Source organism: Pangasianodon hypophthalmus, chromosome 21 (assembly GCF_027358585.1).
Source record: "Pangasianodon hypophthalmus isolate fPanHyp1 chromosome 21, fPanHyp1.pri, whole genome shotgun sequence".
Classification (NCBI taxonomy): domain Eukaryota; kingdom Metazoa; phylum Chordata; class Actinopteri; order Siluriformes; family Pangasiidae; genus Pangasianodon; species Pangasianodon hypophthalmus.
Window position 1 is genome coordinate 2,515,920 of NC_069730.1, and position 16,498 is coordinate 2,532,417.

The following is a 16,498-nucleotide window of genomic DNA, read 5'->3' on the forward strand; positions in this document are numbered from 1 at the left end:
GTATTAAATTTGAGGAAACCGTTTCTGCCATTTTAAGATAAAATCAATCCTCCATTTTGTTACAATTCTTGAAACTATCTCAGTATTAAAGAGCTTTTTATTTACCTTAGAAACAGAACACACACTCATGACTGTATTTGTTCGAAGCTAGTGTTGTATTCAGAACAGGTTTTTAGCGTATTTCTCCTCCTTTAATCAGCATTATTCTTGATATGTTTCATTTTCACTTGGCTATACAGACTTATTTTTTGTAAGTCGCCTGCAACGTGTCTGCTAACTGCACACACAAATTCCCTTCTTTTTGTGGATCTTAATCAACAATGGCTTTGGAGTTCTGAGGAATTTGCATCTTTAACCATTATACTTTAATTTGCTTCTGCTTCACTTGGCTGAATAAACAGAACTAGGACACAAGTCTCTACACACTCACCCACTGGAGACATTTCGGGCACGTGCGCTTGGTACGGTCCATCAGGAAACCGAGGCTCGTTGTCATTGATGTCCTGCACCTTGATGACGAATTCGGACTCGGGTTCGACGGGCAGGTTGGTGGCGCGGTCGCGGGCCTGAGCACGTAGTGTGTAGTAGGCTTGCTCCTCTCGGTCCAGGCGTTTGGTGGCGTGGATGTCACCTGTGTTCTCGTCGATTGTGAAAATGGTGGTGGCTCCTTCACCAGTGAGGACGTACTTTATCCTGCCTTCACCTTTATCCACATCAGAGTGCAACTGCACAGAGAGTTAAAAAGGAGAGAGAAAAAGAATGAGCTTATTAGTGCTGCTGAAAGGAAGCTCTTGGATGTAGTTCTGTTTTCTATCGCTACCTCAGGTGACCCCCTGAAGCTTGTACATTCATGTATTTAAATTAGCCGACTCTACAAAATAGAGTCTTTCTGAATTTCTGCTCTGTAGATGTTTTGTCTGTGAACAAGTCTGTTTTCTGAACAAGTCATTAAAGTGAACAAGTCAGTGAAGTGAACGAATCAGTAGCACTCACTGCTGTTGACAGGCTTCACAACTATACATAGGCTTCTTTTATATGTTTATCTGTTTGTGTTTTTTAAACAGTCACGGATTGTGCAAGTCGAATTAGAACCTACGTGTATGCCGAACCTGAACCTGGTCTCTTGACTCAGTGAATCTTTTAGGTCATGACCGAGATACATTTCTTTTTTGTTCAGTGGGTCAGTGTTTGAGTCAGTGAATCATTTTGCTCAGGATTGTGATTCGCTCCTCTCTTGTTCAGCAGATCAGTGTTAGAGTCAGTGAATCTTTCAGCCATGACTGAGATTCACTCCTGTCTCATTCAGCGAGTAAGTGTGTTTGAGTCAGTGAATCTTTTTGGTCATGACGAGATTCGCTCCTTTCTCGTTCAGCGGATCAGTGTTTGACTCAGCGAATCCTTTCGGTTATGACTGAGACTGTGCTGTTCAGCAAATCAGAGTCTGACTCAGTGAATCTTTTTGGTCATGACGAGATTCGCTCCTTTCTCGTTCAGCGGATCAGAGTTTGACTCAGTGAATCCTTTGGTCATAACTGAGATTCACTCCTTGCTTGATCAGGGAACCAGGGTATGAGTCAGTGAACCATTTCGGTCATGATTGAGATTCACTCCTCACTCATTCAGCAGATCAATGGTTGAGTTTGCGAATCTTTCAGTTAAGACAGAGCTTCGCTTATCTTTTGTTCAGTGGATCAGTGTTTGAGTCAGTGAAACTTTTGGTCAAAATGGAGATTTCTTCCTCTCTCATCAGTGAATTCTTTTGGTCATGAGCAAGATTCACTCCTCTCTCAGTATTTGAGTCAGTGAACTTCATGAATCATTCAGTCAGAGCTGGAGATTTCCAGAGTGTGTTGGTCTGTGTGTGAAAATAATTCTTAAGATGGACATACAAGCATATTTAAAATATAAAGTGGCAATGATTATTGGCTTTTTTATCTGACTTAAGCGGTTGCCAGTCTTTAACGGTGGCATGATCAGGCTGCACTGAACTGAACAAATCTGAATGAATCATTTAACTGAATGGACTGAAATAATTTGAGTCACTGAAGACACACATCATATATTTCATCTCTAGATATTATTATTATTATTATTATTATTATTATTATTATTATTAATTTGTGATACTTGGTCTATGACTTGTTTTTTCCTCTCCACAGGAACCCTTTAGAGTTTTCACTGTAAAGGGTGTACGCTTCTGAGAAAGTAGAGCGTAGTCATGTACCGCCGTCATAAACCCACAATAACATCATTGACTCTTTAGTATAAACACAATAAACTCTTTAGCATTCATTCCATATTTCTGGAACCACAAAAATCTATTTTGAAACCTCCTCTTTTCCCTAATTCTCACAAGCATCTTTGTGTGTGAATATATATATATATATATATATATATATATATATATATATATATATATATATATATATATATATATATATATATAAATGCTGCCTGCAAGTCTCATTTGTTTTCTGCTGAATTGTACAGAAATCCTTTAATGACCATTACTCACACTTTACAGACTCAACAGTTGACTAATAAGGAACTGCTGCAGATCGGTTCCTTTTCGCTTCTCTCTGTTAAATGCACAAGTTTTATTGACTTGTTTATTCCTCCATTTGAGCTGGCAAGGTTTTTTTTTTTTAATGAGCGCTCTCATGGAGAAACCAAACCACAAATATTGAGCTCTTGGAAATGATCTCAGCAGATTTAGCATTTGTATGCAGATTTCTCAATCCAAAGGGACACTTTCGCATGGAGCAACTTTAAATCAGTGTCTTGTTCATTCACTAAACTGCTTAGCGTTATATTCCATAGACCCAAAAACTGAAAAACCTTTTTCCTAGACGTGCGTGTATATGTATAGTATAAACATGCCTGACATTATAAATTATAAATTATTATAAATATGTATGCCTACATTTCTCTCCTCAAAATAACCTGCTCTCTATAATTTAAACAGTTTTTTTTTAATAATTTGTCATATTCATTAAAGAAAGTGAACCAAGCACATTTGAGACCTATTTGGACGGGATTCATTTTACATGAGGATCTGGACTTATTCCACCATTTCTTTAACAACTCTACAGTGGTCTGATTTTAGTCCAATCCCAATAGATAGATGTCCAGGATTTTATAGGTTTTTTTTTCGAATTTTAGTTGCCCATCACGTGTATTCACTTCCCAAATCATGAAAGATGAATGTTCTGGAGAAGACTCTCAACAACTTACTTGGTATGGGTAGTTTTACTTCTCCATATTGCCTACACTGGGAGCTCATTAGCAGGAGAAATAAAATAAATCAGAAGATCACGATCCTGCAAACTGATTAAAGCTGTTATTGTAATGTCAGCTACAGGTATAAAGTCAGTTTAGAGTCACATATGCCACGAGGTTTTCTAGTTTTCTAGAAATAAATGAATGAGCAGTTGTGATATATAGTATGCTGCCAAATACAGACATGATCACATGACCATGCGTGAAGCAATACTCCAGGTTTGTAGATAGAACAACCTTTAATTAACTGATGTTAATTCAATGTTCGTCCGTAGGTGAGAGTTGTATCATGGAAGAGGCATTTAAAAAGTTATTACAGGCATCACCCAGAGAAACGAATCCCACACGAATAGGGCTTTGGTGTAAATTAGAACACAAACATAGCTGGAACTCTGTCAGCTGTCATGAATTCTGCCTCTGAGCTCAGTTTCATTCATTCCCCATGTACTTTTGTTTGTTTTGACATGTGCCTTTGTTTTGGTTTTGGTCCTGCTCCGCCCCTGTCCTGTCATTGGTCTGTTACCCATTGTGGTCACCTGTTTCCTGTTAGACCTCAATTAGTTTGTCTTTCTACACCCTGCTCTTTCTGTGTTTCTTTGCGAAGTCTTATCATGCTTGTCATTCATGTCATTTTTTCGACTGCCATGTTTTGTTGTTTTGTGTTACCTGGTTTTGACTTTGTTTTATAAATACAGATTATCCCAGTTTATAACAATTGGATCTGATTGGGTAGAAGGCGTGCATTATTTTCCTATAAACGCATGGCTTGGACTGTAACATTAATTCCAACCATAACATGAACAGCAGGTTTATGTTAATGCAATCATTCTAATACATTATTGTTTCTATAGTAACAGCTCATTTATAAATAAGATAATCAAAGACTAATAATAAATGGATTTTTTTAAATGTTGTTTTCAGTGTATATTATATTATATTATATTATATTATATTATACTATATTATATTATAATAAAGAATAACATAATCGTTAATGTGACCTTTGCGGTGGCCTTTTTTTGTTAAGAGATGTTTATTTAATATTTCTGGAAGGAGTCTCAAGTGTCAGTACTTTGCAACAGTCACAGTGCTTTATAAAGTGCTTTCCACTTTCTCAGCAAAATGACAAGCTGTGAGAGAGAGAGAGAGAGAGAGAGAGAGAGAGAGAGAGAGAGAGAGAGGCTGGTGAGGGAATGTTTATCAATGATATGACGTAATTGAGAACAGGAAATAACTTGTCTCATGATCCTTCCACAACATTAAATCTTTACTATAAAACGTTAAAATGTGTGATCTGTCGTTCATTAATAAATTAAACATTGTAATCGTTGGCAACTCACTGCGGTATAAGTGGATTAACACACTCCTGGCTGTGCAGTTAAACAAAAATAATCCCATTTGCCGTGGATTATATTTATATAACCGTATAGTCTGTCATGTTTTTTCCTTACTTATAGCTGCTTACCTTTTCTTTGACTGTTGCTTTGAGGTACAATGATGATTGTTAGATTGTGCTCAATAAATCATACACTGAGTTTACACACTTACAACGCGTCCTGTGTTTCACTGCCATACCTTCCAGAGAGAGCAGCATTTAAATCGACAAACTAGATAAGGACTAACAAGAAACAGGTGAACACAATGAGTAACAGACCAATGGCAGGACAGGGGGCGGAGACAGGACCAAAACCGAAACACAGGGAACTGCAGCACATACTCAAATGGAGAATTTGTGAAGATAGCACTGTTCTTCATCGATTCAACTGTTTCACAAAAAGAAAAGAAATAAAAATCATCTTCTACTAATCATCCTAATGCTGTAAAAAATAAAATACACTCTAACTTGAATATAAAAATCAGTCAAAATATTATGGCAGCTGGATGGAAAGTGCTGCGTTTACTGAAGATGAGCTTCTTTATGACAGCTGAGTCTAATTAGTGTAAACTGTGTATCTGTTGGCCACGAGCTTCAGTGATTTAGTGCGTCTAATAACAGTGTGAGAAAGAGTTGTTTAGTTAAACTCCGAGTTTCACATGCTGTCTTATGTGAAATTTTAATTTTGTGAAATGATTACTGCATGTCATTACAGTCGGAGCTGCTTTACGACTGTAATCAGCGAACTGGTGTGTGCAGCAGCTACAACAAGAATCGGAATGACTAATGCTGCGTGTGCGTGTGCGTGTGTGTGTGTGTGTGTGTGTGTGTGTGAAGGATATAAGTGCCTGCTTCTGTTAGCAAGAGCATGAAAGAAATCTATGAAAAAACATCAGTTACAATCTCATATTATTAGGTATCATGACTGACTATCTATTTCCACATTTAAGCTCATTAAAGATTTATTTAAACTTCTTTTAAAGAAAAAGTTGTTTAGCTTTGCAGGAGAGACACATTTGGAAGAGAAAATGGTGAAGATGTGGGTTGATTTTCATAGAATCTCCACCAACACTACCTTCACCTTCATCTTCGTCATAATAACTGATACGTCTGGGTCGGAAATCCTGGAAACCTCACACACAACATCCGTTTCAACAAGTGTTCAATGTGTGTAAAACACGAACCCATGTGTCTCGCTACACCTGCATTGCACGCTGCTATTATTTTTGTCCATTTGCAGGTGTAAGTACAACATACTGTAAGATCCACAGAGATGCATTCAACTTTCACATTTTCACTTCCTGTATGCTGAATTTAAAATGTTTCTTTTTTCAAATTATAATCTCCAGTGAGGTCATGACTGTGCAGCATGTAGTTACATAACAAAATGCATGATAATGACACTCAGAGATAAACAGGAAAAAAAAAAAAACCTCTGTCTCCTGCCATGCTTTTATTGAGCTCTGTTGTATTTCCAGCTGGCCCAACTACGGCTGTTTCCATCCCTCATGTTTCATGATGGTGATAAAAAAATGATTGATTTTTTTTCCAAAAAACAAAAAGGAAGAAGAAGCAAGCAGTTATATTGGCTGCGAGTACATAACGTGTGTGATGTGGAATGGATTGTAAATACGACAGCAATACAAGAGGTGCCAACATTGCTAGCAAGAAAATCCTAGCACAAATAAAATTCCTCTGGCAGAAAAGCCCACTCACCGAAGGGGAAAGGACAGCGGTTATTTCATCTAGGTAAACGTTATTTCTACGTGATACTTGATTTCTATGTCCGTCCTCCCAATGGAAATTATATTAATACCAGAGGGAGAAATTTCTGCGGGCTGTTTTGTCTACAAACCCAGATGTTTGCATCACACATGGTCATGTGATCATGCTGGGTGAGACTGTGGTGTCTTTTGTTGGTAAAAAAAAAAATAAATTAAAAAAATTAGACATCTTGTCTAGAGACATTAAGGTTTTGGTGGGAAGATTCAGCTTTTTTCTCTACCTGCCAGGAATTTTTTGTTAGCTGCTGTTTATAGAAAATGAATCCACGCCCTCTGACTGGTCTAAGTTGCATTTATCCACACACAATCCATATGGAAAACACAAAACACTCTTTGTCGTGTCGTCTAGCCGTGCCTCATATTGGCGAGGAAGACTCATTTGCATGAAAAGTAAACTTTTGCTGAAAGTCCAGAGGATTGAGGTGGGAGCAGGATAAGGCCACAGTAAGAGCTTTTCCAGATTTCATGAAAACAGTGCTCTGTCACAGAACGACATATTTGTGCTCGTAGTTATACGCTGTGTGTAAATAACGCCACTTTAACCGTGAGAGATTTGTGAATAATATTCATTAGGATGGCCGTGAGCGCAGGCGGTGACAGTGATGGCTCTCACGTCCGTGTGATTAAACCTTCGGCGTTTCATGTTCGGTCAAGCTCCATTAAGAGAGTTATTGACTCAAACCCTCGTCTCAGTCAGACACAAACAATTGCCCAATAAAAGAGCACAGAAAGAGGAAGAATTAGTGAGTGCATGCTGATTCCGGCCAGCACATTACACCGCAATAAAGAAAGACAAATGAAGGCAGCGCTGTCATCTGTCTCTACGACAAAAAAACCCCACACAGGCGCACACACAGTGAGGCCAATTATACCACGAGATTACAAACGCCTCCTGTTTTACATGCACCTAATTTACCGTTCATCTGTCTCCTTGCTGTATAGCCCAGAAAAGGCCTGACTAACCGCATCCTCCTCTCACTGCGGCTCCGTCTGCTGATTAGAAACATAGAAACGTGGCGCTTTCCTGCCTGCCAGCTCATATCAATTACTTTTCCCTCTCATCCGCATTTAATGAGTGAGACGCTCACGAGGCCGTACATCTTCTAGTGATCGGCTCATCGCGATGTTGGCGAGGCGTCACATCTGATTCGCCGTAATTTGTTCATTGAGATTCAGAAAGTGTGACTGGGCTCCTCCAGCTTAGCCGCGTTACAGATGGAGGCACGTCTTTTAATTAGCTATATCTACTCAATCAAGCCACTGAACATGCTTCTTGTTAAAGAACTGAGTGCTGGAAAGAAGAGGGGAAAAATTACAAAAAATCATTTCCTGCTGTTTTGATGGAAATGTCTAAACCTGACTCCATTTACTATATTTATACATTATAATCTTTATATCTGTTACACAATATCCTGTACGATTTACCAGCTCTTACCTGGTAAGAAGATTTTTCTTGTTTTCCTTTAACAGCACGTCCTGCAGTGTTTTCTTCCTCTTATACCACATCAGTGTCATGCTACAAAGTGTAAACTCCTCTGTCCTGACGATGTCAGAAAACTTACTGAGCGCTGACACTGGAGACTCCTTCCAGAAACGATAAATAAATGTCTCCTTACACAAAACCCTATCAATAAATACACCTGTTTTTATTTATCCGGTTATATGGTGTGTCTTCTGTTCAAGTCCCTGTGAATGAGATGTTACTATAGAAGCATTAATGTATTACACCAGGCTTAAGTAATACCTACTGTATTAAGCAATATATCTATCAGATCCCTTTTATCTTAAATTAAAACTAGAAATACTATATGACTCAGATGTAATATTGCACGCATGCGTTTATGATTTGATCTCCCTTTGGGATTATACTTTTCAGTGCAACATGTCATCAGTAGTGAGTGAGAAGGTGGATGTGAAATATATTTGCGGGTGTGATGAACGTGAACATGTAGGATTATTTACTCTATCTGCCTTTTTTCCCCCAGAACAGAAGAGAAACGAAAAGATTGATTGCTCAATCAAAGCAGAAATTACACAAAAGGACAGACGACAGAACTGTTAAGTGGTTTGTTTGTTTGTTTGTACTGTACTGTGTGCTATATATTATTCAGTAGCTATAGAGAAACTAATAATGAAGGTGTGAGAGTGAGGAGTGTGTGCACCTGGGAGTTTAAGTGTTACACCTAAGATTCTGAGTAAGAAATAAGTTCAGCCATTACAGGCTGGCCAGCTATCATTATTTGCAATAACTCTGCCAGCACTGTTTCATCACTCCTCCTGAGGCATGTAAGCCATTCTTCCGTCGCTGTAGACGGGTGATAAAAATCGAGCCTGGCATTCAGGAGCCTCATTCGTGGCAGTGTCTTTTGTTTGTGACATTTACCATCAAGCGACAGATCCGGGACGAGGAACGGTTGAGCTCTATCTTTTTAGGTCGCTCTCAAAAAAAAAAAGAAAGAAAGAAATATAAATAAATAAATAAATTCCCTTCCCCAAAAACCGTCCCTAATCAAGCGTATAACAATGCGCCTGCCTGGATATCGGCGATAAGTTAATCATTCGGCCTGGATAGCTTTCGCATGTGGGAGTGATCCGGCTGTGAATTTTTGAATACGGTCTCAAGGTGATGGATCCGCTCACCATTGTAATATTTCACCTGAATCAACACCTTAAGAACGCTATAAAAATGCAAATGGTACTGTATTGTATTTCGGCGCAGTCCTGGGCTCGGGGACTGTGAGTCTCATTCGGAGGGGTATTGTCAGGGAATCCTTTTCTTATTTCCTGTCATTAGATTCAGAGGCGTCATCTCATATCCTCCAGCAGAAGAGGAAGAGCGGCGCTGTCTATATTCGGTCTCGTGCAAGTGAGGTGCAATGTGGCTGACCTTAATTATCTGAATCAACCTTAGAGCCGTGGGTGTTCACGTTGGGGATGTAACTGAATACAAACACATTATTTGGAATGAACAGATTTAAATATATTTATACAAATATAAATACAGAGTTGTGTTGTGCATTGAGTCTGGGATGTTTTGGGATAAAAAGTCAAGCGTATGGTTTTTCCTTTTATACAACATGTTTAACAGACAAAGAAAGACCATGTTCAATAACATGTGATACATTTACAGTGTCACTGAATTCCTCCTTAGTAACCGCCTGGTCAGGGTTGGACAGGTTTAAACTAGGATTTAAATTTTGAGAAATAAAACCAAATAAATGTGTTTAACAATGTCATGGGAATGTACAGATAAAAATAAAAACTGCATAAAAAATATAAGCCAATGTTTTCCATTGTGTCTGGGGGACAATGTGGTGCAACATTCAGATAATTTTTTATTCAGATTTAGGCCACACCTACTTCAGATTTAAATCTGAACATTTGGAGCACTAAACAAATACAGATACAGATATAGATGGTGTCACCGTGTTACACTGCTAGTTCCCAAGTATTTGTTCCATATGTGTTTCTCGTTTTATGTGTTTCTTTCGCACAATATGCCAAGATGTGATTGGAAACCTGATGACTTCCACGTGCGGTGAGCTGCACCAGATGAAAAGGCTCCTTCTAATTACCAAACACATGTTAGAAATCACTCCAAAGAGGATTTGGCTAGCGTGTGCCGACTTGTGACATGAAAAGGCCTCCTTTTTTTCTCCATTTGATTCGGTTTAATGCAATCACTGATGTGGTAGAGACAAAAGAATTTGCTTAATTACAGCCAGACCAGGAGAATTTTTCCAGTGGGAAGAGTGGAAATTTGATATCTGGCAACCTTGTGACAAGGTATAGGCTGCGACTACCGAGATGTTCTCTCAGTAAAAATCCCACATGTAGGTTAGATACAGTAACAGGGAAGAAGGAAACGTAAAGGGGCTGCAGATTCCCTCAGCGTTACTGCGCACGCTCAAATCAAACCATCTCCTCCAATTAACGCAGGACTCGAGACGTTTGTCCGGCCGTACGCTTGCGGAAACTCGACAGCCAGCTCAGGGGTTTGCGTGACAGGCCCAGTCCATCACACGGAGCTCAGAAACAAGCAAGAAACAGAAACATCAACCGCATTATGGTCCATTCACTCTTTTACCTGATCTCATCCAGCTACTATAACTAGGAAAGTCAGGTGTGTTAGAGCAGGGAAGCAGTTAAGGAGTCCCTCAAGGTTCTGGTCTAAAACCCAAAGTATTTCTACATCCTTGTTTAATTTCGTTCTTTATTTATTCAAATTTCCAAATTGAAGCTTTGGCATTTGTCTGAGGTGGAAAAGCTGCCATATTGATTAAGGTATTGTTGATGATACCTTCTTTTATTCATTCAAAAGCAACATTTATATTTAATTATACCACAGTGCTGTTAAATTCTCGATTCTGATTGGTTAGAAGGTGTTGATTAATTTTCTAAAACAGCAGCTCTGACAGTAGTGCAGCTACAAATCACATGGTTATATTAATGCATTCATTCATGTACATTATTGTTTCTATAGCAACATCTCATTCACAGGGACTTGTACAGAGGACAATCTCAAATTCATTTTCAAATTCAAATTCATTCATTTTATAGGTCACACACACAACCATACACAGTACGACGTGCAGTGAAATGCTTTTTACCACTGTCCAATGACATAAAAACAGAATTTACAGAATTTACCATCTACAAAATTAAAACTTAAATAGACTTTTTTTTTTTTTACGTTTGAGGATGTTTCTAGCTGCTATAATGAAAGTGATAACAGGAATAACAGTAAATGTATCTATAAATGGATTAAAAAAACATTCTGTTATGAAGCAAAGAAAAGCTTTTAATCGTTGATGTCGTGAAGTCTTCTATAAGGTGATGTTTATTTTACATTAATGGAAGGAGTCTCCAGTGTCAGCATTTTATAGCACAGTTAAAGCAGTAACTTAAAGTTTTCCACCCTAAGAGACTTTTTGATTTTTTTTTTTTACTTTAAAAGAAAGCAGCTGCTATAAGGTAAGTGATAACAGGAACTTGGACTTTCATGGACTTTTTACTCAACATTATATATGGATAAAATGCATAATGTGTCATTCTTTAAGAATGAAAATACTGCAATAGTTGGCAAATTGTTGTGGTATAAGAGGAAGAAAAAACTTCAGGGCATTCTGTTTAAGGAAAATAATTAACTTCATTACACGACACCATCGTTGACCCTCCCAAGTTTGCGAAGATTGTGAAGAAGAGGAATGAGAAGTACCTCGTCTTAGAGCAGGGTAGATTTAACATGACATGGTGTGAAGCAGTTGTTAATACACTGAACTTCAGGCACAATGTTCAGACGGAATGGACACGATCGAGTCTGGAAGGTAATGAAAGTGTATTTTCAGCAGAGACACTGGGGTCATTGTTAATAATTGTTGATATTACAGAACACACCCCAGAGACAGTGATATGTATTATTCATGTTGCCCTTGGTGACATCACTTCATTTGAGTTCTTTATTCGAGCTGGAGCAGTCCTATCAATATTCATCAGGGTCATCGGCAATAATCCCAGCTAATAGTGTTACAATATCGAGATGACAAAAGAATATTCATTAAAAGCACTCTGGTATAATTATGTGAATAATTTTGGGGCGGGTTCTTTCAGTGTGAACAGCTTTGGCATGAAACTCCGCAGCCTCATTAAGAATCAGCATTTGAAAATCTATTCACGTGTGTACTGTGCACTATTTACTTCTGCCTTCATCTGTTTATTCGTCTCTCTTACTTTGTTGCTTATTCCTGTGTTTTCAGCACGCGGTGTACTAACAGTGACAGCAGGGTGAGAGAGAGAACGTTCCTGCCATAATCATTAGCGGGAGCTTATTAATGAACTTGTTATTAGGGTTTTTTTTTTACATGCGCTTTGTTTAGTGCGCTCTTCTTTCGTTTCTTGAAAAAGAAAAACATTGTGTTGTGAGGAGAGGCCAGGGAATTTGCATACCACAAAAGGCTGGAGAAACTGATCCATGGAGGAGTGTGTGTAGTTTGTGTATATGTGTGTGTTTGTGCTTTTGCATGGCTTTTTTTATATTTAAAGCAAAACAGCAAAACCTCCTCTACAGAGACTGACAGGTATAGAGGCCACGCCTACTTCACTGTGACTGACAGGGAAAAGGTCATGCCTACTGCACTGGAAATAACAGGAAGAAAGGCCAAACCTCACTGACTGTGAGTGACAGGTACAGAGGCCACGCCTCCTTTACTGTGATTGACAAGTATAAAGGCCAGGCCTACTTCACTGGAAGTAACAGGTGCAAAGTCCCTGCCTTTTAACTGTGACTGATAGGTGCATAGGCCACACCTCCTTTACTGTAACTGACAGGAACAAGGCCACACCTCCTTCACTGCAAGTCTCAGGCACACAAGCCACACCTACATCACTGGATGTAACAGGCACATAGGCCACACCTCCTTCACTGGACATAACAGGCTCACAGGCCACGCCTCCTTTGCAGTAAGTAAGAGGCACGCAGGCCACGCCTCCATCGCTGGAAGTAGCACACAGACAGGCCACACCTACTCCAGTGGGAATGACAGGAAAAGGCCACATCTTCTTCACTGAAAGTAACAGGCACACAGGCCACGCCTCCTTTGCTTTGACTGACAGGAAGAGAGGCCACACCTTCTACACTGGAAATAACATACAAGCCACACCTCCTTCATTGTAAGTTACAGGCACATAGGCCACGCCTTCTTTAGTGTAACTAAAAGGCATGCAGGCCACGCCTCCTTTACTGGAAACTTTACTTCCTCTTCCGAACATTCACATAACAGTAGTTGATATAAACTTGTGTTTACCAGAAAATGATTTTAAAAGTCATATCTGCTTTTTCCCAATGTGCCATTTCTCCTTCAGTACCCACTGTAACACACCCGAGACCCATCAAAACCATTCCGAACGAGGATCTGTCAGCGAGATGAAATATGACAAAACGCTTCTTCTAAAGGTTCCGCTTGTCCAAAGCTGTCAGTCAATCAGCGCTCAGACCTCAGCTATGAATTCTCTGCACTGCGTCTATCTGCTCTCTTCTGCCCGTGTGCTCGCCGTCTGCTGTTGCTGCGGACGCTCGGAGACAAAAGCTCCGGCTGTTTTCATCAGGGTTTTTCACTTCATTGAACAGATAATGACAGGAAGTAGAGGGGAAAAAAGAGAAGAACATGACTTCTGAATGATCCCAGGAACTGTGGGAACCGCCAGTGTTTGTTATTAAGAGCACTGTAGACATAAACAGCTCTATTCTTTATCTCGAAAGATTTTTTTTTGGTTTGTCACTTCATTGGAACCCGAAAATTAACCCTTTCAGAAAAGTTTCCAAGTAGAACACATACTTCTAGGAAGATAGATCCCTTAAACACTGAAAGAATTCCTGTTTTCCAATAAATGTATGGTTGACCATAGTTAACAAAATTTTCTTTTCTGTTACAAAAATATATTTATTTTTTTTTTAATGTTTTCTAAAGGTTCCAAGTAGAACAAATTTATTAAACCAGAACCATTAATCTATTAAAGACCCCTTGAGAAACGCTTCTTTTCCTAACAGTGTGTGGTTTGATCATAGATAACAACAAAATTTTGTTCTTTTTCATTTTGTTCAGTCTATTTTTTAAAGGTTCCTAGTAGAACACCTTTAGCAATCTAGAGCCCTGAAACACTAAATGAACCCGTGAAACCTTTTTCTCTGCGTTTATATTTAACCATAATTCAAAATAAATTATTGTTCTTTGACCCAAAATTCTGTTTTTCCCCATTTATTTCAATTTTATTTCTATTTTTTCTGTACAGGTTCCAAGTAGAACACCTTTAGGAAGCTAGAACCCTGAAACACTCAAAGAACCCTTGAAACCCTTTTTTCTAAGAATTTACGGTTGACCATAGTTACAAAATAAAGGTTTGTCCTCTGCTTCAAAAAATCTATTTCAATTTTTATTTTTTTCTAAAGATTCCAAGTAGAACACCTTCAGGAAGCTAGAACCCTTAAAGACTCAAAGAACCTTTGAGAAACCCTGTATTTCTAACTTGTATCCTTCACCATATTTATAAAAAAAAAAATAAAGCTTTGCTCTTTGCCACAAAAATCTATTTAATATTTTCAATTAATTTTTGCTAAAGATTCTAATTAGAACACCTTCAGGAAGCTAGAACCCTTAAATACCTAAAGATCCCTGGGGATTTTTTTTCTAAGGCTGTACTATAGTATAGTTATAGGCAACACCAACTGTTCTTTGTTACAAAAATAATAAAATTGTATATTTTAAAAAAAAAAATTTGTTTGTCTCAATTTTTTGTTCAATCTATACCAGCTATTTTGATTAAAACATGGAAATTTTGGCATTAAATATGGAAGATTTATGAAACAAAGAAACAAACAAAAAAAATCAGGTCAAATAACAATAACAAAACTGCTTGACTTTTTTTTTAAGGTGCTTTAAATATAGTATCTGCCCCTAAAACATTCCCAGTCTAATTTAACAAATTCATAACAAGGGGTTCTTATAAAATGTCAAACTTCACACAGGAACAGAGACTATTTTTAGTTGAACTCTGAATCTGCTCTGAACTATTTTATACATTGTTTCACACAGAACAGAGGAGAGAGAACACGAGCGAGAACACACCGGGTGGTGCTGCCTATATTTGGCCTGTTTTCCTAAATTCTTTTTTTTTTCTGATGCATGGCCTGTTTGGTCTGTGAGGTTCTTTGTGGATGTGTAAATAAAGAGCAGGAGAAGCTCTTCTGCACACTGGAATGCTGTTTATAACGTATGTTTATTAGGGGGCCAAGCGCTAAATGTTAAGGGCACCAACCACAAATCGTTAGGGGTCCAAACACTAAAGTGTTAGGCGTCCAAACACTAAATTGTTCAGGGAGCAAACACAAATCGTTAGGGGTCCAAACACTAAAGTGTCAGGGGTCCTAACACAAAATCATTAGAGGTCCATCCACAAAGTCATTAGGGGTCCAAACACTAAATTGTTCAGGGTCCAAACACTAAATTGTTAGGGGTCCAAACACTAAATTGTTGGGGGTCCAAGCACTAAATTGTTAGGGGTCCAAGCACTGACACTGACAAGGCCATGAGAGCTACTGTGAATCTGGAGTCATATTCCTTGTGCACTCAGGCATACTGGCCCAATAAAGCTGATTCTGATTCTGAGTTTGAAATTGTTAGGTGTCCAAACACTAGATTGTTATGAGTCCAAGCATACAAATTATGGGTCCAAGCACTAAATTGTTAGGGGTCCAAGCACAAAACCTTTTAGGTGTCCAAACACCAAATTATTAGGAGTCCATACATTAAATTTGTTAGGTGTCCAAGCACTAAATTGTTAGGGGTCCAAGCACACAATACTAAGGGGTCCAAGCACTAAATCATTAGGGGTCCAAGCACTAAATTGTTAGAGTTTAAAGCACAATACTGATTTTCTTCTTCTTCTACTTATTATTATTATAGAATTTATCATTTAATAATACAACAGTGAATTTCTTGATTGTTTTTGCTGTGTTTGCTCTTTGTTACATTACTCCTGTTTATTGTTTAATATATTTTCAGTTAGCTGACACTGATATGCTATATTATATTTTATTATATTAAATCATAACTATATGACAAAATCAAGTCATGCTGCTGACACCTGGGCTTAAAATATCTCCACCGTCCTCCCCCTTTCTGTTCCGGCACCAATGGTACGATCCATCGGTAATGAAGTCATTTTGGCAGTAATATATTAGCCTTGTGTAAGACAGATTTCCTGAATGATCTGCATGATGAGATATGACTGATTTCCATATTTCCTGCTCCATAATTAAACACAGTCGAGGACCAAAATGAGAGAACTTTCATCTTTTGTGACTTGGACTTCAAAAAGTTTTTAAGTCTCCTCAAGTGAAAGAAAGACGTGAAAGAAGGTGAAATAAATGTAATGAGACTGACAGATGAGTGAAAAGTGTGTATATGAGACAGGAAGTCTGTATGTGAGAGACAGAGAATGTAAAAGTGTATGTGTGTGTGTGTGAGAGAGAGAGAGAGAGAGAGAGAGAAAACAACCAAGTTTA

The 16,498-nt window shown here is 38.4% G+C and overlaps 1 protein-coding gene across 1 annotated transcript in view; it reads right to left on the reverse strand.

Moving 5' to 3' along the window:
- The window catches only part of cdh7a (cadherin 7a), an 88,003-nt gene that overhangs the window by 54,089 nt on the left and 17,416 nt on the right, over window positions 1–16,498 (reverse strand). The window contains 1 exon segment of the mRNA XM_026941430.3: window positions 431–725. Coding sequence (XP_026797231.2) covers window positions 431–725 — 295 coding nt within the window.